This window comes from Protopterus annectens, chromosome 2.part1 (genome assembly GCF_019279795.1).
Source record: "Protopterus annectens isolate FY-2018-M chromosome 2.part1, PAN1.0, whole genome shotgun sequence".
Classification (NCBI taxonomy): Eukaryota; Metazoa; Chordata; order Ceratodontiformes; family Protopteridae; genus Protopterus; species Protopterus annectens.
In genome coordinates, this window is record NC_056729.1 from 1,067,496,507 (window position 1) to 1,067,518,166 (window position 21,660).

The window sequence follows — 21,660 nt, forward strand, 5'->3', positions numbered from 1 at the left end:
TTGGGTATATGCAGTTGGTGAGTACTGCAAGGCTCCACCACATGTCTCCAGGCACCAGAACCGTGATGTGAGCATCCCAAACACATGCTCAGTTATGTTTCTTGTTTGATTGTGTGCCTCATTATGGAAGTTCTTGTTCAGGTGTGTCTGTATTTCTGATGGGTGTCATCAGTCACGGCTCCAGTGCATATCCATCATCTCCCACTAGGTGACCCTCAGGGATGTCCCCACTGGCAAATCTCTGGTACAGCTGGGTCAGATGCCAAATGTGGGAATCGTGATAGCTTCCAGGGCATCCAGCACACACATTCATTATTATGCCCTGGGCATCGCACACAAACTAGCAGTTGATGGAGGGGAAGCCCTTGCAGTTGATATAGACCCTACCCCGCTCACCAGGTGGTGCTTTGCTGCATATGTGCGTGCAATCTTTTGCACCCACTACCTCAGTGTATTCTGCTATTTGGTGGAAAAGATGCATATTGCTGGCCAATGCCTCACGGGAATTGGGGAAATATACGTGGTCACCGACATGTGCTGACATGGCATCCAGGACCTAGTGGAGTACCCTGGATGCTGACGCCTGTGAACTCCCCATCATATCACCAGTTGGTCTTTGGATGGTACCTGTAGCTAGTATTCTTAGGCCTACACACACCTTGGTATTCACTGGGATGGGTTCCCCTCTGTTGGTTCTGTGTGTGAGGCGTGGGTGGCAAAGCTCAACAATTTGCTGTAGGAGGTCTCTGTCCACCCTATAACGCTCCACTATCTCCAGCTCATGTAGCCCCTGGTAGGTTTCCCTGGATCTGTACACTCTTCTCTGTCTCCTCACTGTGGGTTGCTCAGCAGCATTCACAACATCACCACCCTCAGCACCTTGCACATGTTGGTTTATGATAGCAAGAGCAGCCCCTAACATTTTGTCTGACTTAAGCTTTTTAAGCTTTCCCTCTCTGTATACTGCAGTGTTGCAGAGTTCTTGAGAAAAAAACAGGGGGGAATGGTTTTTGCAGAGTTTAAAGTGCTGGGCTAGGCTAGTCTGCTGCCTGTGTAATTGGCTGATTCTGATATATTTCACCTGGCAGCTCTGCTAGTTCTCCTTGGTTAACTTTCTACTTCTTTTCCTTCCTTTTGCCTTTCTGTTTCCGCCCAGGGCAGTGCCGCGCAAACACGCGTGCACATGAGCGCACACGCTGTGTGCATGTTTGCAAGGAGTTTCCTATCTTTTAACAGTGTGCACCTTTGGTTTGAGGTTTTCAAACAGGACAACTGTAGGCACGCCTCTTGCAATCCTGAGCAACTCAAAGCAAACACAAGCCACTGTGCTCCAATTAGCATACAGAGTGTCTGACACACCCCCTCATGATGTCACCTATATTCTACTCTTCTACTCACCTACTCCTTCTCTTACACTCTTGGGACATGCCTCACATGCTGGGGAAAATTGGGATTCACTATCCTTATCCTCATATGCATAGGATTGCCTAGTAATGCATGGTTACATCTCTCACACTGAGCTTCCCTACCTTAGCAACCACTACTCAGTGGCCATGTTGTCTTCAGCCTGCCATTCACCTGCACGGCAGAATAAGCTTTTTAGTGAAAATGCCTATTTTTGGCTTTTTTTAAATTATTTTCTTGTTTTTATAAGCGTCTCACGTTTGCGCGGTGCTGCGCTATGCTTAAACATCGGAGATCGAGGAAAAAAAAAGTTAAATTATTATATTTTTAAACATTATGTAACGCCAATGGCCTTATATTTGGCCATTGGCATGCTTCCTCAACTGTATGCATCCTTTATTTGAAGCTGTCATAGCTCTGTTTAACTATTTGCAGAAATGTACTCAGTTACCAATGAGTACATTTCTGCAGCTAACACTAATCTTCCACGGACAGGTTAGTGTTTTCTGGATCGCAAATTTACCTCATTTGCATGGCTTTCACCAGCAAATGAGGTACTTTGCATACCATGACACTGTCCGTGCAAGAGTAACTTTAGCAGCTCTCGTGCATGTCCCTGCCGGCTGTACCTGGATCGCACGGCAGACATATTGCCGGCGTGAGCTACTACACTCTTCTTACACTCTGTGCAAGCTTTCGTAAATCCGGGCCTATGAGCTGTTATAACAAGCTGCTTCCTGTGCTACATGGTTTGATTCCCTCATCTTTCACTTGCTTGCTGTGTGACCTTGAGCAAGCCACTTAACCAGATAGTGCTTTGGAACAATCAGAAACTTAGGCTAAAATTTTCAGTGGTGTCCTGCACTGCTAGCCTACTAACTACCTATGAACTTAATCCTGGAGGTGCATGCATCCCTTATTCCTGATGCAGGAACACCCCATGTAAATTAATAAGGCTATATGCATTTCGAGTAATTAAGCTTGAGATTTTAAGTACAGCAATTACAGAATGCACCAGAAAAAATATCTAAGTGCACTGCAGCAAGTCTCTAGATGCAAGAGGTACGGTGTGTGCAAAACATTTTTACAACTGTTAATTACAGAACCTCACACCGATTAGCAGTCAGATCTTTCTTCTTCTTCTTGAAAAGCCCTTACTACTGGTTAACACAATGTGTAAACCTTCCTCCCCGAATCCATATGAACACCTGCTATTTCACACACCGGCAGCTGGCTGATGACTTGTGTAGTTAAGTCTTGGTCAGTGCAATTGTTAAATGTTACTCTCTGCTTCATTTTAAGGTTTACTACTGCATATATGTGCATCAAAAATGTGAACTTAAACTGCTTAAAACTTCCAAATGTATTTCAATACCTGTTTATTTCGTAGCTCAAATTCTGATTCTCCTTGTTTTAAGGATCTGTAATAAATCCACTTCTCTTTCAAAGATGCAGAATTGGAAGGTGAGTTAAAGGCAGATACCTGTTCTTGCAAATCTGAGGGCAGTCTCTCTTCAAAGCAGTAGGTGGCTGAAGCAGATTCATCTCTGAAACGTACAGTATAAACAATGAGATACAAGTACATTTTGTCTTGTGATAATCTGAATAAGATATACTTTGGTTTCTAAAATGGTTTATAAATGATCAGACAAACTCTGCTAGCTGCAAGACTTACCAATAATTAAATGGTTTCTCATGGTAAAACTTTGTAAAAATATGTATGTATGTATGTATATGTGGAACAATACACTTCTTATATGAGGAAGTAAAAGGCCTCAAAAGCATAACTGTATGCTGTACCATGTTCTGTAAAAAGCTCAGCACTTTCAATGGTATTTGGCTGATTTGTGGTTTTCAGTCATATGTCAAATTGCATCAAATAGCTAAATGTTGTCTTGGGATCCTGATTATCTGATTGACTATGGCTTACTGTTGAATAAAAGTATGCACGGGTGATTACTTGGGATGCTGATGCTGTTGAGAAACTATGACCATCTCAGGCTGTACTGCTAGGCACAGATCAACCTGCTGTGGGTGGTGGTGGTCATACCGAACAGGCAAAAACAAAATCATTTGAACATTCGTTCTTACCATGTTATGCGAAATCAACAGCCTGAAGCCCAAAGTGAGCAAAAAACTACTGTAGCACTATTGTCTAAAATAACAAAATGTAAGTCTGCACTTTGTACAAGGCTGGAAACACTGGCATCAAGATTTCCACAAGTATAAGGAGTACTATATTGAATGAAGTGCAAAAATTTATTCAAAGAAAATCTAAGGATGTACAAAACTGATGGACAGGTGGCTGCAAATCAATGCAAGGGAGGTAACACTCCCCATATTATTATTCAGTGGAATTTGACACTTGAAATACTATGCTGTTTACCACAAGGAGTAAAACAAAAAAAATATTTAGACTTTAACACAAAAAAGTACAATAATTTGATTTTTCTTCTTCTTTGTAGTTAGCTGCTAGGCGTACAGAGATAAAGCCCTGACTGAGATCTATGTGACCTGGGTTTAATTAGTGAATCAGGCACTTGTAATAGATGGCAGGTGAGGGAGCAATAATGAGGCTTGGCATGCTTGCGTCCCTTGGGGAGGCAAAGGGGGCAAACTGTTCTTCTAGTCTTGGTGGAGACCAGAACTGCAAACAGTGAGTCCCAAAAAAAGTGCTAGAAGTGGGCTTTCCAAATACGCATGAATTGTGTGTTTTCTTTGTCTAAAGGAGGAGGCAGTGATGTCTGAGACAATGGCTTGTGGCTTGTAGTGGCCTACTGGAGGCATGCCTGTAAATAAGAGACTGCCATGTGATATGTTAAATCACAGTCTCTGAGCACCAGTGGCAGATTCCTGCCTCACTCTCACCCACACTCTTGTCACTGACAGTCAAGTGCTCCCGAAGGCTCTTGCCCAGTGGGGATAAATGCCTGGGAACACTGCATTAATCATGACATTTGGGAATGACGGGCTTAGGAAGATGCCACTTCAAGCAATCTTGCAGCAAAAGAAAACCATACTTCTTCTTCTTCACTGATTTTCCTTTAACAACCATTCCAATCTGGTCCAGGTACAGAAACAGCCCATTAGTGTTGAGGGGCCTTCTCCTTGGTAAGGGATTATAGGTGAAACTTGTCTATGCTTTGTATTTTGACACCTCTAAATCTGGCACAGGCAAGTACAACATTCACATACAGCAACTATTGAATGCAGAACCCCTCAACTTTCCATATAGTAGTTCACACATTTCCTACGTGACAGAATGCAAACAATCTGTCAGGTTAATGTAGTCTCAGCTCCACTACTCTCTCATTCTGAAGCTCCACCTCAATAAACTATCTCTGGGTCCTGTCCTTTTCACATCTGCCAGTAAAATACCAGAATATTGGTTCAGCATATCTTACTTAGTACTCTGAATCTACTGCTTTCTCTGGACTTACTGTAACATTTGTCACTGCCACACTGCAATGCAGTTTTAATCAAGTGCAAAACTGGCTTGATAATAAAGGCCTTTGTCTGAATGCTTCAAATACTAAAGCTAATCTATTAATTATGAAGAAAAGTTCATAATAACTTTTTCTTCAAAACACAGTCTCTTAACAATGCCACTTAGGAAAGTTGCTAGGATCTGTCACAGATTAAGACATGAAGCTGTCCTACTTATTAAATTGTTCATGCTAAAAATTAACCCAAACCTTGGACTTCTATACTAATGACCACCAGGGCCATTATAAGCCTACCTTCATAATCCAACACAACTGTGTCCCCTTCTAACATGTGCATCTTAATTACAGGGGGATGTTTGTTAGGAGGGGTATGTTACTTCGGAGGTTTAAAAAGTTATTCGTATGTGGGTATGTTAGAGAATGTTTACTGCTGGCCTCTGCCTATAAGAGAAATGGGGGCAGCCTAGGATGAATTTATGGTTTCCCATCCAATGGTCAAGGTTACATTTGAAAAGGGTTAGGAGTGCACTCTGCTTCACATGGATAGGGAGCCTATTCCAGAGGAAGGGATCCTTTGGGAAAACATATATGTCTCGCCAGCATGTATTGTTTTATTTATGTCAGGGGAAAGATCAAATTCCTAGATCTAGTGTTTCTGGTGCTGTTCATATTGTAGATGTGCAAAAGCTCTGTCAGAGCTAGATCTAAGATGCCTTATATGCCAAACACAGATCACTTGTCAACAACCAGTAAGAAACTGGGTACAGAGGCAGGGCTCTAAGGTGATCTGTATAGGACAATATGTTAATGCCCTGGATTATCTTGGCGGGGAACCTCTGTGAACTCAACGTCACTTCCTTGCCAGCTACAGGTCCCCCTCTAGGGTCTATATCAGAAGCTTAAAAGAGCAAACACTCTTATCGAGCTGTAAACATCAAAACCACTAAATAGAAAAGACACGGAACAGTGATTTTTTTCCCCAGGGAAAATAATCACTAGGCCATTTTCAGGACTTTGTCATTTCCTCCACTGTGGTGCGATCTCGGAGTTGGTAGGGGAGGTGTTGGGGGCACAGCCTCCGACACTGGGGTGTGGGTGGTGAAGCCCCACTTTATTTCGTGTTTGCATTTGTTTTTTATTTTTGTTTTTTTTTTTTGTGGAGTAGCGATTTTTTTTTCCGTGAGTTTTTGACCCTTCTTGATGTTCGAGAAGGAAATAAATAATTCTCTATCTTTTTTGAAAGTTTTTTGTGTGAGGAAGACAGAATCTGAGTTGTCTGTGTAATTACAGGCAATGCAACTGGTATTCACCTTTGCAAGAATAGTTAGGGAAGAACAGGTAATAGTTCTAAGTGTGACACTATCTTGATGGGAAACCAAGCAACGGAATTATAAGAATAGAGCATGAAGTGCTGAGTCTCTTCTTGTAGAAGTAATGTCACCAGAATAGACCTCAAGATCAGAAACTTAACATTTGTAGAATTAGCTGGTTCAAATGGAGACTTAGTCAACATTTCAAGAACAAAATTTAGATCCTACAGAGGAGTAGGGGTAACCTGGTGCAAAAAAACCCTTTTAAAAATGCCTTACATACTTCATGAGACACTAGAGAAGAAAAGGAAAATCCCAGGTGAAAGGATGATATAGCAGCATTGTGAATTTTAATGGAAGAATAACTATTCCTTTGTTGAGCATGTCCATTAAAAATGCAAGTACCTCTGAAACAAAAGCAGAAGGGGTTCAATATTTTTCTGACCTGCCCAGAGAAAGAAAACTTTTGCATTTGTCTTTGTCAATCTTTCTTGAAGGTTGTTGAGAAGTAATTATCAAAGTGATCACCTCTGGGTGGAATTAGTGGTCATCCCTGGATGTAGATAAGCTATGCAGCCAAGTAAAGGGACTGAATGTTTGAGTGATGCTGCCCAGAGGGGTGAGACATTAGTCTAGGATGCTGTCTTCTACTGAGGTTTGGCCAAGGCAGCAAGACCATATCTGGCATTGCCACCTGCTCTGCAAATCTTGTAGAAATTTGGCTAGGAGTGAAAACAGAAGAAATGCATACAGGAAACTGAGAACCAAGCGGGTGAGAATTTATCACTTGGGGGCTGTCCCTCTTGTAAGACAATGGAAAATAAGCTGCTGCACTTGATGCTGGATGGTGAAGCAAAGACACTGCAACAGGGTGTTCCCCATCTCTGAAATACCTTCTGAGTTATTGCATTATTGAAAGACCATTTCTGTGGTAGCCATATCTGTCTGCTCAACTGAATGCAATCACAAATGGATGTCCCTGGTATATGTGTTGCTATGAGAAAACAATGCAATGTTACAGCCCATTCCCAAACTCTCACGGCTTTTTTGTGAAGGGTGTAGGATCATATTCCCCCTTGCTAATTTATGTACCTCACCACTGACATACTGTCAGAGAGGATGGATACTGGACCATGGGGGAGCCAGTTGTGGAATGCGTGAAATCCTAGGGGGACTGCTCCCATTTCCAGTACAACGATGTGTCACCTGACCTCCTGTGGTATCCAAGTATCCAGATTGGACTCGGCTGTACTTATGTGGCTGTGGGGTTCATGGAAAAAGTGTGAGGATTGACCCACCGTAGTAGAGGCTTGATTCAACTGTTTGCAAGATTTATCATATATATCATATGTTGTGTTGCTCGAGTCCATTGAGTCCCAAGAGTAATACATTTGCGCTCAGTCTTGTATTCAGTACTATCTGAAGAGAGGCAGCCATCAGACCTAACACCCTGAGTACTGTGGTAACAGTGGGATTTGAATTTTTTTAAAAGCTTAAGATTTTCTGAACTGGGGAAGAAACTCTGTCTTGTGGTAGTTTTGCCAGCTGTTTGACTGCACCCAACTGGCAACTTATGAAAGTCAGGAATTCTGATGGATCATACTGAGACTTTGCAAAATTGATTGTAATCCTCAAAGATAGACATGTCTGGAGGAAGTACTGTTTTGCTGTTAAAATTTTTCCATGGTAGATGCCATTATGAGCCAGTCTTTCAGGCAGGGGAAGATTCTTACACCCAATAATCACATGTGTGCAACGAATGGAGCCATGTTGTATTAAATAAACACTGAAGTGGGGGAAGTCTGTGGTGAGTTCAAATGACAAAGCTCAAAAGTGATGATATGCTCTCACCTAGAAGTGCAGGAATCTCCTGGATGGCTTATATGTGTAGGTATGCTTTCTGGAGATCCAAACATTGCATCCAGTCTCCTGGTTATATTTAAGGTAGGCTAGACTGCACCAGGACCACTCAGAATGACTCTTCTTTAAGTAACGATTCAATGGACTTAAATAAAGAAATGGTCTTAGATCCTGAGTCTTTTTAGGCACCAAGAAGAACTGAAAGTAAAATTCAGACCCTCTCTGCTCAAGTGGAACCACGTGGATGGCTCTTTTTTTGGAGGAGGTTTTCTACCTCCCTTTGCATTGCCCTTTTCTGACAAGGTGGGAGTTGTGAGGGTGAGTGTTTGAGCAATGTTAGAAAGGGTATACTGTAGTCTCTGAATATAATTTCCTGTATTCATTTGTCCTGTGAAATGACCAACCATACAGGTAGATACAGCAAAAGACATCCCCTGACTGACTCCAGAATGGGACAGACAGGCATCTTTTCAGACTTTATACTCATGGGAACCTCAAAAGGATCCCCTGAACCCTTGTTGATGCTTGCCATCTCTGCCTCTGAGGCAGCAGTTAGATGAGAAGTCCTCTCTACTACAGGAACCTCTGTTGTATTTTTGCCTGTTCTGAGGCACTTAGAACTTCCTAAACCACATATTTTTGGTGCCTTTCTAGTCCTTTAAAAGGACATTTGCAGAGTCAAAAATGTGAACCTAACATCTGTTAGCATTTTGCTATCTAGCTCACACCGCAAAAACTTGTCTTTCTCTTTCAGCTCAAACAAGGTGGTTCCATAAAAGAGAACATTGATGAACATTGCCATCAAGTGATCCACAAAATTTGTGAGGTCCAGGCCGGCACATCTATGTATAGCACTACCTAAACACACTGCCCTTGTGTTGTGAATCAAATGTACGAACAGCAAAGAGATAGATGTAATAGTCATCACCTAGGTCTTTAACAAGGATCTCAAGTCAACTGTACACAACTCATCATCATAATAATAAATAAATAAATCATCATCAGCCCCCTTTTTCTCATTTTTCTACATGGGGGTCGGGGTATTGTGTCAACTGTCACCATCTCTCTCGATTCACTGGCACACTCCTGCCTTCTTCAACACTCATGCCTGACTGTCGCAGTTCTTTCACACAATCCATCCACCTCTTTGCTGGATGTCCTCGCTTCCTCTTACCTTCCTCCTGCCTGTCCCAAATCTTCCTCACCAGATTGTCTTCTGCTTTTCTACACATGTGCCCAAACCACCGTAATCTGTTCTCTTTGATCTTTTCTGCAATTGGAGCTTCCTTGGCTTCTGCTCTTATGTCCTCATTTCTTCATCTGTCCCACAGTGTGCATCCTACCACCTTTCTCAGGCACTTCATTTCCATCACCTCTAGCTTATTCAACTGTTGTGCCTTTACTGCCCAGATTTCTGTACCATAGAGTAGTATTGGTCGCACCACTGTCTTGTACACCTTACTTTTCAGCTTCTTTGGCATTCCTCTGTCACAGACTACACCTGATACTCTATGCCAACTGGCTGCAGCCCTTCTGATTCTAGCTTTGACCTCTTCATTCAGACTACCCTTTTCCTCAACTACCCCTCCCAGATACTTGAAGCTGTTTATCTGTTCCACTGTCTTCCCTTCTATCTGAGTATCCAAAGTCTTCTCTGCCAAATCCATTTGAAACCTAACCATGTATGCCAGATAGGTCACTGTTCTGATTGAAAGTGTGCTGGATGCATATATTTCCATCCCAAGTCTATCCATTATTCACAATTCCCTGTTTGCAGGATGGGTAACTTGAGTATCCCCATGCTTGGTGGCAACAGAAACCACTATGTAATCTACAGGTAGCCCCTTACTTCGGTGTTATCTTTGGGGGTCTGCAGCACCTTGACCCATTTCTGGGGGAATAGGCACAGCCACATCCATCTCTTTCCAAACTCTGGAAAACACCATGTCCACCAGCTTAACAGGTGGTGGCACTAACCAGGCCAATGATGGAGAAGACCTATATAGCTCCTGCAAAGAATGTCCCAAGAATTTCACTAAAATTATATCTTCAGGATGGGATTTAAGAAATGTCTCCCCTTTGTCATGGTCTGTGTATGTGCAGGGAGGCTCCAATGGAGACTTATTTCCTGTAATACTGCTTCTTCCACAGGGAGCTTGGAGAGGAGTCATCTGAACTCTCTTAGGAAGGCACCCCAGACCTTCACATTCAGTACCAAAGAGATCCTCTTTCCTGAGGGACTGCAGATGAGGCTTGTCTAAAATCTTCTGTTTTAGCAGTGCCCATGGGCAGAACCAGTAGAGCATGACTTGTTCCTACAAAGAAACCATCTCAGTTCTCTTTTGTGTTGAGAGATCCTCAATGGGATTAAGGCCTGAGATTGTCATCACCACCTGCATTGACACAGCCAGTACAAAAGTGGTGTTGACCACCAGCAAAAAAATACTCTGGAGCCAAAGTCAACATGGAAGATTTTGGTGCCACTGCTGTCAGTACAGGCTGCGGTACCCATTCCAATACTACAGATGCTAAAGCAGGGCCTTGAGGAGGGAATGAATTAAAGGTAGCAAGGGTCTCTTCCTGAGCCTTCACAAAGGTTGAAATCATGTATTCCCAAGTCAAGCTGAGTATGGTTCCTTAGGGATTTAATGGTTTAATTTCTCCAAGTCTTTTGGGTTTCTAATACCATCACAGGAATAAACCCCATTCCTAAGTCAAAATGTGATTAAACTTCATTAAATTAGTATTGTTTTAATCTTTGATGTTGGCCAAAAGTGCTCCTCTTAGCACATGCAATGTGCTGAGAATTGACTCCTTCAATTCATACGGAGTTACACATATCGGTAGCGTATCTAAATAAGACTGTAAATTATTTTTTTATGAGACCCATTGCTCCTACTACTATTGGAATTGTCTGGGTATCCTTCTTCCACAATGCCCTCATTTCTGCCTACAAATCCTGTATTTTATGACTTTGTGCCTCTCTGTACACAAGACACTGTAATCAATGGGTGTAGCCATTTCAGTATCAATGCTACTTTTGTCTTCTTTCCATGGACTACTATATCTGGTTTCATAGGATAACAGGAAATTACTATGGATAACTTGAGAGTCCCCGAGTGTTTCTCGCATCTATGTTTTGAACTGTTGATTATGGGTGATCCCATGTAACATAAACTTCATCATTCTCTACAATGCTCTGTGGCTCATGTTTCCAATGCTTCCAGCTGCTATAATATTGTAATGTTTGCACAATAACCAGTGCAACAGTCTGGCCACATTATTATGCCTTTCGGTATACAGACCATCTGCCATTAATGCATTGCATCCAGCAACAAGATGTGTGACTGTTTCTAGGTATGTTTTACAGAACCTGCATTTGTCTATTTCTCTCACATGCTCAATGGACTTTGTAAACCTATCCTGAGCAGCCAATATTAACCTTTCAACTTTTGGTTTAAATTCACCTCTACTTAACCACTCCTGCATCAGGTCTTGATCGACATAAGGTTGTTCCAGAGTTTTCTGTACTTGCATCTATATTTATGCCCCTACCAAATTTCTTGCCTTCTAATCTGATCCTTCTCCTTATATTATTTCCTTTGTTTTTTGGCACATTCAGTTGTTGCCTGATTTTTGTCTACTTCTGGTTTGGTTTCCATTCCTGCTCGACACTGATATGCTTCTGCTAAACTAAGCAGGGGAGTCATCTTAGAAATATTCTCTTCATGTTTCAAAACTTTCACTATGTTTGGATCTAATGAGGTCAGCAGATATGTATGTAGTCCTACGACTGCAGAATTATACATGTAATCACTTTTGAGGGGCCCATACCTCCTCCAGAACAAGGAATACATAAATCTTGGTATGCACTGATTTTTATATATCATTTGATAAGCATAAAGCTTTTTTTTTGTTTTCCAGTCCAACTGGTGGAACCAACACCAATGAGTTTACTGACTAGAATACCCCCTTTTTTAGATCAACTGAAATACTGGTAAACCAACTGTACTTCTGTGCCTTTCTCTTAAACAAAGTATACTAATAAATATTTAATCCTTAAACTTCCACATGGCAAAAGTATAATCTCCTTCATATTGTACAGAATATACTGTGTGTCATGATTGTTTATACTAAATGTACAAGTTATCCATTTATATAGTGTGCAAGTTCTACTGTCATTTATTTTCACTGCATAATGACATTGCGCTTTGCATATTTATATCATTAAGAAATGCTACTTATATTTGTATGGTTTCTTATTACTGTAAATCTCATCCTGCTGTACAACAATTTTTTAGTTGTTTGCTGTAGTAGTTTCTAATGTGTTACTGGAGCTTTTTTCCTCAGGCCTCCACTGAAAATGGGTTATTCTGACCCAGTGGACTTTCCCAGTCAACAAATGTCAAAAATAGATAAATAAATTGATCCAATACCTTTTGGAGCCAGTCAGTCACCCCAAACCTGTAAGTAAAAACAGGAAGAGCAAATTTGTTTGTAGTTTGGACTTTGTTCCTAGATGTCAGGGTTGTTTTCAGCATTAATTTTAGTCTTCTAAAATATTCCTTACCAAGTTTTGTTTGGATTTGTTCATCTTTTGTCAATCCTTAATCAATTCCCAAACATGTAAATACTCCCTCCTGCTCAAATTTCTTCATATCACAGTCCTCTCCCAGACTATTTTTTTTTGTGCTGGAGCTTTCTTGCTTTAAATGTTACTTTTGCATATTTATCAAGACCAAATGACATTCTTATAATTCTGAGAAAGTTCTGACAATTTCCAGTTGTGCTTTCAGCTCTTCCTATGATGATCTACACAGTTTTAAATAATCCAGAAAAAGGAGATAAGTCTTTACACTTTGTTGTTTTCTGGGAGCCGAATTGTAACAATCATCTAATCTGTTAAGTAAACAGCTTAATAGGTTACAGGCAAAACAAAAGAGCAACGGTGGCAAAGAGTCACCATGGAATATCCTCCTTTGAATTTTTACCCCTGGGATAATAACTTGTCCTCTGTCATGACTTAGCTGCAAAGTGGTTAGCCACTGTTTCATGGTCTCTGTAATGCAGTCGATCAGTGTACAGTGTACCTTAAACATCTTTAAACACTGCTTTATCCATGAATGTGGGATGCTATCAAATGCTTTTTTGTAATCTATCCATGACACACTTTGATTCTTTACTTCTTTACAGTTCTCCATTATGACTTTATTTAACAAATTATCCTTTGTTCTATATGACTTTCTTTTGTTACCCTTCTGTTCTATTGCTGTGATTGAGTTTTCCTCTAAAGGACTATAAACTCTGCAAGCATCAATTCCAGTGTACAGTTTATACATCATCAGAAGGCAAGTTACTGGTCTATAGTTTTTAGGACAGCTTGCAGGTTCACTCTTAAAGAGGCATGCAATTTTCCCTGTTGTTAACGAGGACGGTGTCTGTTTGGGGTACACATGTAGGTAGTTCTTACTCTGGGCTAAATCTTCACATAAAGATGTTAATACTTTTAGCCAGAAGTTAAGTACTGCATCTGGGCCAAGGAATTTCCAAATAGGAGCTTTTCTTAATTTTGTTTGAATTTCTTTTGCTGTTACTTCATCCCATTTAATTTCCTGTACATCTGGACATTTACTGTTTTTTTTACATTTCTATCCATTTAGCATCTTTATTAAAGTTCCACAGGGTCTTCATAGATATTTCTCCAAAATGTGTTTATTTCTTCTTTTTTAGTGGTGGTTCCATTCTTTTTGCTTTGTTTCCCAGTTCTCCACATCAATGAATTGCGTATTTTATACTTTTTCCTTAATATTTATCTGTATGTCTTCTAAGTTGTTCTGCCTGTGCTAATATCTTTAGTTTATTATTTGTAATAATGTATGACAGATCCTTGTCTGATTTAATTCCGTGCACTATTTTTACCATGTCTATCTTTCTAAGTATTTTTGCTGATCTGTTCCCTCTTCTGTACTCTTCTAACAGTGACACTTCTTGTCTAAATTGTTCTATAGTTTTCTCTATTTGATACTTCCATGATTGTATTTGATTTCTTCCCTTCCTTTCCCTTATTGCTTTGTATTTTTGTGGTAAGACTATCTGTTACTGATGTAGCTGCACAGTAATATATCCTATTTACTTCTGTTATGTTGCAGGACTTTCTGTTTATAGTCTCGATTACTGTGTTCATCTGTTTATCAGACTTCTAACATTTTGGGTCTTATTGACTTTATGCAATCTTTCATTCATTGATCTTAATATGTCTACCCATCTCTATTAAATCAAAATCTTTCCTTAGATCATTTTCTTCTAAACTGAGGGCACATTCTTTGTTCTCCGTTTCCTGCAGGTATTCTACAGAAAATTCCAGAACATCTTCCTGCGACATATTCTTTACAGCAGCATCCTGCGTCATCTGTTGCTCTTTCATATAGGAACTCATTGGCCTATCACTCCACAATATTGACTGTGTCAGAGATGCCACCATTTCCTGTCCCCTCCCTTGCTGTGCAACTCCAATTTAACTTTTGTACTGGTTTCCTACTGAAGGCTCAACAGTATCTTTATGTGGCAACTGATCAGATGCTTCCTGTTTCACTTGTTTCTCCTTAATTTGGGGACTTACTGATCCATCATGCTGTGTCATTTCTAGAGATGCATTTTCCAGACTAAATATTTCACTTGACAGGTAATCCTCTTTTCTACTTTCACCCTTTGTTTTCCTACATCTTGAATTGTAAAATTTTACATATCTGGATGCCTTTGACAGTATTTATCTTCAAATATCTCTGGTGTTCCTTTTTGTATTGATTGGTTTTGCATTCTCCTTTGCATAAATACTGCACCATATTAAATGTCTTTTTCTTTCATATATCCATATTTCTTCAGATGTCTCAGACTCTACCTGTTTCTCCTTACTTTGGGGACTCATTGTTCATCATGTTGTGACATAGACTTTCTACACTAAATCTTCCACTTTGCAGGTATTCCATAACTTCAGCTTCCATTTGTTTAACTTCTACTTTACTAATTTTCTGTTCTATGTTCCCCTTTGTGACCTTATTTTGTATTGTGGAATGTTCCATATCTGGATGGCTTTGCCTGTATTTCTCTTCAAATATTTTTGGAGCTGCTTTTTTGTATTAATTAGTTTGGCTTTCTCCTTTGCATAAGTATTACACCATATCAGATCTGTGTTTCTTTCCCCTGTCCATGTTTTTTTTTATACCTTTCAAAAATCTCTCGGACTGTTGTTTATATTTATGGACTTCCTCAGTCACTGCTTTTTCCAAATGGCCCACGGTTTCGTGCTCTATACAACGTTTTTCATGAATCTGTTGTTTGTTTGTGTCTTTCGGCTTTTCCCGGTTAGGGGTCGCCACAGCGGAACTCCGGTCCGCTAATGATTGGCAGTAGAGTTTTACGTGCTGGCTTGCTGGGCCTAACGCACAACCTTCAACGAAGACATGTCGCCACACAGAAGATGCTCTAACTGAGAATCGAATGGGCTTCATGAATCTGTTGTATTAATGAATATAAATTTGGATTTGAAGATTTTGACAGCTTTTCTTATGCAAGTATTTTTCTTTTTTTCTATTTTCTCTCAATCTTTTTGAATATCTTCTATCCCAATATTCTGGGCTTCTTGCATAATAGTAACAATGCATAATTTCTTTCTTTTCCTCAATAGTCCACTCTATCATCTTTATGGCTCTTTTTTTTGGCCTGTCAGTTTTTATAGACTACTATTTCTTTCGACAACGGGGGGGGGGCATCCTTCCCATGAGCCTAGCTTAACCCCACTGTAGGAATGTTTTTCCATGTCTTGAGGATTCTATACTTTCATTTTTTCCAGTCTTGGCACCAGTACACCTACTAGGTTTGGGCACAGTTTTATCCTGGGGCTTGTGTACCCAGCTGTGTTATTTATATTTTAACATACTTCTGTCCATGACATGCGCTATATAAAATACAGTCTATACATCACTATCATCTTGGTGAGATTTTGTAAAAACAGGATTCACCTCATGAAGGTACTCACCAAGACTTGAGGATGACTTCAAGTCCAGCAATACTATGCTTGCTGATTTTATCATCTTTCCATCCGGACCCCAGTCACCATGGAAAATGGTGGTGCCACTGTTGTCAGTAAAGGTTGTGGTACCCATTTGAATACTGTAGATGGTAAAACAGGGCCCTGAGGAGGAAATGAAGTAAAGGTAGCAAAGGTTTCTTCCTGAGCCTTCACAAAGGTCAAAATCATGTATTCCCAGTCAAGCTGAGTAGGGTTCCTCATGGATCTATATGAATGAAGGGATGTACTGCACTAACTACATCACAAATCTACCTCCTAGACAACCTCCACCAATTTCTTACTTACATTATTTAAATCCTGCTCAATCTCTTGAAACACTCTCTAATACTTTCTACTTCACCTACTCACACAAACTACTCTCAACTCATATCTACTTAATACTATGGCCCCTACACACAAAACTATTTGCACAAACATACTACTCTTAACTACCACTATAGCCTCTCTTACCATACCTTACTCACTCACCTTCTTTGAAAATCTTTCTTTACCTGAACAAAACCATAACTTCCAACAAACTTTACCATCTTCTATCATCTACTCCCTTAACCACAGTAACATAACCTGTACCTCAAATTATATATTTCCAAAATATCACAGAGAAACCCATGTTACTTACTTCACTACCAAAAAGAATTTTAACAATTTCTACAAGATCCTTAAATTTCTACAATATCCCCAGCAACACCTCCTCCTAGATGGTGATATTCATCCAAACCCTGGCCCCAATACCGACTACACCGGTAGCCTTGACAATTTAACATTAATATTTCTACATTAACTAAACCACCTAACTCCCTCCTGATAGCTCACCTTAACATCAAAAGTATGAACAATAAAAATTCCCACCTGCATGCACTCCTTGATGTGCACTCATTTGATACTCTATGTCTTACAGAGACTTGGCTAAAACCATCTACTCTAGACCAGGAGATTATCCCTCCTGGCTATAATATCCTTAGATGTGACCGTAAAACCAAAAAAGGTGGAGGTATAGCCATTCTCTATAAATCTAATCTCCAAATTTCCCCCTTTAATGTACTTTCATCATTAGACACCAAATCTGAAATCCTGACTACCAAACTCCAAATCAACAACTCCAAATCTATCTATCTAATCTGCATGCATCTCCCCCTAGGAAACAATACCAATACTCTTGAAAACTTACTTAGTTACCTTTCTACCCAACTACCCCAGGAGACCATTGTACTGGGTGACTTTGACATCGACTGGTCCACCTGCAATTCCCCTAACCCTACTAACCACATAAATCTCTTTGGATTCTCACAATTAATAACCACTCCTACTAGAATCCACAAACCTAGCAGCAAGGAAACGACTCTTGACTGGATCCTTATTAATAGCCACCCTGAAACTTATACTCCAGGAACCCTTCCCGATGACATCAGCGACCATATGCTTACCTACATTATTAGACAAAAAGTCCATATCCCAACTACTCATAATCTCAAAACCTCCCGCTCAAAAAAATTCTTTAATCCAGACAGCTTCCTAAACGAACTGCAAGCATGTGACTAGTCACCACTGACCCATCTTGATGAGGCTGTGACCTACTTTAACACTAACTTTCTTCATATCCTAGATTACCATGCACCTTTTCGCTCTACTAGAATATGAACCAAATCTGCCCCATGGCTCACAAAACAAACTAGGCAAAAGATGCTCCTCAGAAATAAAATCTGGGCTAAATGGAGAGCTACCAAATGTCCATCAGATCACCTCCACTATAAACAGTTAAGAAATGCCACCAAGAAGGATATTCTTAGAGACAAAAAAGACTTCTACCTTCACCTCCAACAAACCAGTCAACAAACTCCACAAAAATTTTGTTCAGGGATAAACAAACTTCTTCAGCCAGGTCACTCTACTACTCCTGCCCCAGCAGGTTTCAACCATAATAACTCCAACCAGATCCCTGATGCCTTTAATAACTACTTTACAGAAGCCATTCAAACCCTAGCCAATTCTTTACCTCCTTTTACTGCTTCCCCACTAAATACCTCCAAGACTTCATCTCCTACCTTTCAAATACAACCTGTACCAACATCTCTCATCTGTAAGCTACTTCAAAAACTGAAACCTTGCACCTCTTCTGCTGACCATCTCCCATCTGAATACCTACATATTGCCGCAAAAGCCATAGACTATCCCATCTCTATCCTTATTAACAGAACTATCTCAGAAGGCAAAATCCCTACCATATGGAAAGTATCCCACATCATCCCACTACATAAAGGTGGATCTTCTATTGAGCTTTCTAACTTTCGACCTATTGCCCTACTCTCCCCATTAGCTAAGATAATGGAAAAGTGTATTCACAAACAACTACTTAACCACCTACTATAAAATAACCTACTAGCAAACTGCCAACATGGCTTTAGACCATTCCATAACACGACTGCCCTCTTATCCTTCACCGACTCTATAAACAAAAATTGTAACAATAACTCTTTTTCCTCTGTACTATTTATTGAACTGTCAAAAGCCTTTGATATGGTTAACCATAACTTACTTCTAGACGAACTAAAGGCCCATTCTCTTGATCCACAAGCATTACAATGGTTTAGATCTTATCTGGAAAATAGACAGCAAGCAGTACTTTGGGATAACAATCTGTCTTCATTACTTCCTGTAAATATTGGAGTACCCCAAGGCTCTGTCTTAGGTCCCCTTCTTTTTTCCTTATTTATTAACAATCTACACATGAACATACCTCAAGCCACCTGCATTCAATATGCAGATGACTACACCTTAATCTGTACAGCTAAGAATATAGCCTCTCTCCAGTCCCTCACCCAAACTGTTTTTCATAATGTTGAAAACTAATTTATGTAACACTGCCTCCTCCTAAATCCCAAAAAAACAAAACTACTGCTTTTTACTCCAACTCATAAATCACCTAATCCATTCTTCTCTGTAATCTCCAACAATGCTACCGACATAACCCCAGATACTACAACCCGCCTACTAGGTGTAACAATTGATAATCGTCTCAACTACAATGCCCATATCAGCTCCACCATAAAGTCTGTTAACAAAAGACTTGGTACCCTCTGTAGAATAAAAACCTTCCTTACCCTTTCTGCCAGGAAAACTATTGCCCAGACCCACCTCATTTCTACCCTTTTCTATGCCTCTGCTATATCCAAAAACAACCTCTCCAAACTTTGCACCTGTTATAATAGCATAGCTAGATTCATTACATGCTCCCCCTTTAAAACTCACCAATGCCTCAACCTCAGACAACTTGAACGGCTAGAACGGCTAGAACTGCAGAACCATATACCCTGTCAACAATTACTTATCACTCAAAAGATCCTTTACCACCCCAACAACACCCCTATCCTCACTAATCTGATTATACCATATAAAAATGTAGCTACCCTACGCTCTGCTAATAAGCTACTAGTTTCCTTGATTAAATCTAACAACAAAGCTGGTGACTCACTTTTCTCGAACACATCAGGTAAAAACTGGAATCAGCTTCCTTCTGAATTATCAACCCTTGCTTTTACTTCTCTATTTAAAAAACATCTTAAAGAACATCTTAAAACTCATTGGCTTTGTCCATGTGCTAACCCAGACTGATATATTTTTCCCCTTTCTGCTCTTACCCCTTTTCCTACTCCACTAACCTTTGCCTCCAAATCTAGTTACTACTCTTTTCTTCATAGTTAGAGGATAAAACATAAGGGCTTTTCTCTTAATTGTGTTTTACTCATGCCTACTATTGTATTTAGTATAATGTTTTAGCATAATTTTTTAGTATACTTTTTATAGTTTTAAGTTTATTATTATAATTCTTCTTTTGACCAATGCTACCTCTGTATTGTGATTTTACATGTCTTTTTATATATTGTTAACTTTGTCACTGTTCATGCTTGGAGCTTTTCTCCCCGGGCCTCTACTGAAAATGGACATATAGCCAGTTAGACTAGCCCGGTCAACAAATGTAAAATAACAATAAAATAATGTAGTAGAAGCTGGGTAGAAAGACTGCAATCTACAGAGCTTGTGCTTTGAGGGCAAATTCCCCACTGTGGATTCTCTGGTACCTAATAACTCTTGCCTAGGAGGAGACAAGGACCTGGAGGGAGAGGTGGGAAAAGAAGGTCCTTGGTGTCAAGGAAAAGCAGACATCCTTGGTACCTTAGTCGGTGATAAGTTCTGGAATACAGGGATATCCAACTTGTCTAACTTTCTCTTCTTTTTCTAAGATGGTTACCAGGTTTATGTTTGCTGGACCATTTTCTTTTTCTTTCTTCGATACTTCTGACTTTCATAGCTTTTTCAACACAAATTTATTACACTGTCGACTAATGTCCTGGAACCACAGTTCATACAGCTACAACAGTTGAGTCTAAATGTCCTACCCCAAGACAGACCACACACATGCTGTGGGAGTCCACAGGGATTTTTACATGTGCATTGAGAGCATTGTTTAAAGCCAGAAGCTTTAACTTCTTTTTCCATATGACAGCATTTTCACTGTTAACAACAATACTACCACAATGTGGTAAAAACCAGTAGTAATTAGTAGGCCAACACTCCAAAAATATCAATCAACTCTTAGCTGCCATGACTCTTTCACCTCCCACTTGGTCAACATTCCAGTCTATGCAATGTGGCTCCCTTTACCTTGAAAAATTCCAGCTGTTTTATGGCACTGTTGCTTCTCTGACATGAAGTAATAGCTTATACAAAGCAAATTTCTGACGTGTGTGTGTGTACACAAAACAGCTTTATTAAGAGTATCTTTGCTACATCTCTACTGAAAAAACATAGACCTGTACATAAAGGCACAGCAGTTTGCTTCAGTTATACTTAGTGATTTCAGGAAGAGATTTATCGACCTTATTGACACAAGATGATGATGTGCAAGATTTTTTTCTGCCCCAAATAATCCTATGCCTTTTCATAGAAAATGAGCTGCTCTTCTTAAGCAATAACTGCAAGAGGTTGGTCTAGTATGCTCACTGAAGCATTTTTCAGTTATTTAGTGTCATTTTCTAATTGTGGCTTACATTTCTAACACTTTCTGATTTTGGGATTGTCCAAAGGGATTACAGAGTGCTTATTTTCTATTGTAGATGATATGTGCTCTTTTAGTCAGAATTTGAACTTTTACATTTCATATGGAGATTTTAATATTAATGATCCTAATCCCTTTTTCAATGCATATTTAACTATGTACTTCCTATTTTATTTTAATTACTCTCCTTACATCTTTCAGTCATCTGTTACATGCAATTGTCTAACTCCAGTGTCCACTCAACAGCTCCAAAATACTGTTATATTTGCAATATCAGTAAGAGTAACTTATATGCTAAACATATTCTCTCATATTTCAACTACTTTTAAACAGTACTGACTTCATCTCTTAGCTTCTTTCCACTCACTCACTCATTCACTCACTCCTTAGCGCCTCCTATCAGTTATTCTGAAAAGAATGAACTTTTCACACCTCTCCTGTAGTTTTTCTCCAGCTTTCATCATCTTTCATCATTCCCCAATGCCTTCTTCTGCACAA

The 21,660-nt window shown here is 39.8% G+C and overlaps 1 protein-coding gene across 4 annotated transcripts in view; it reads right to left on the bottom strand.

Moving 5' to 3' along the window:
* The window catches only part of PLA2G7 (phospholipase A2 group VII), a 1,251,751-nt gene that overhangs the window by 664,920 nt on the left and 565,171 nt on the right, over positions 1 to 21,660 (bottom strand). For 3 of the 4 annotated variants that reach the window (XM_044062626.1, XM_044062625.1, XM_044062628.1), the window contains one exon: positions 2,780 to 2,951. In XM_044062626.1, coding sequence (XP_043918561.1) covers positions 2,780 to 2,951 — 172 coding nt within the window. The remainder of the gene's footprint in view (positions 1 to 2,779; positions 2,952 to 21,660) is intronic. The other variant, XM_044062627.1, reaches the window with a different exon arrangement.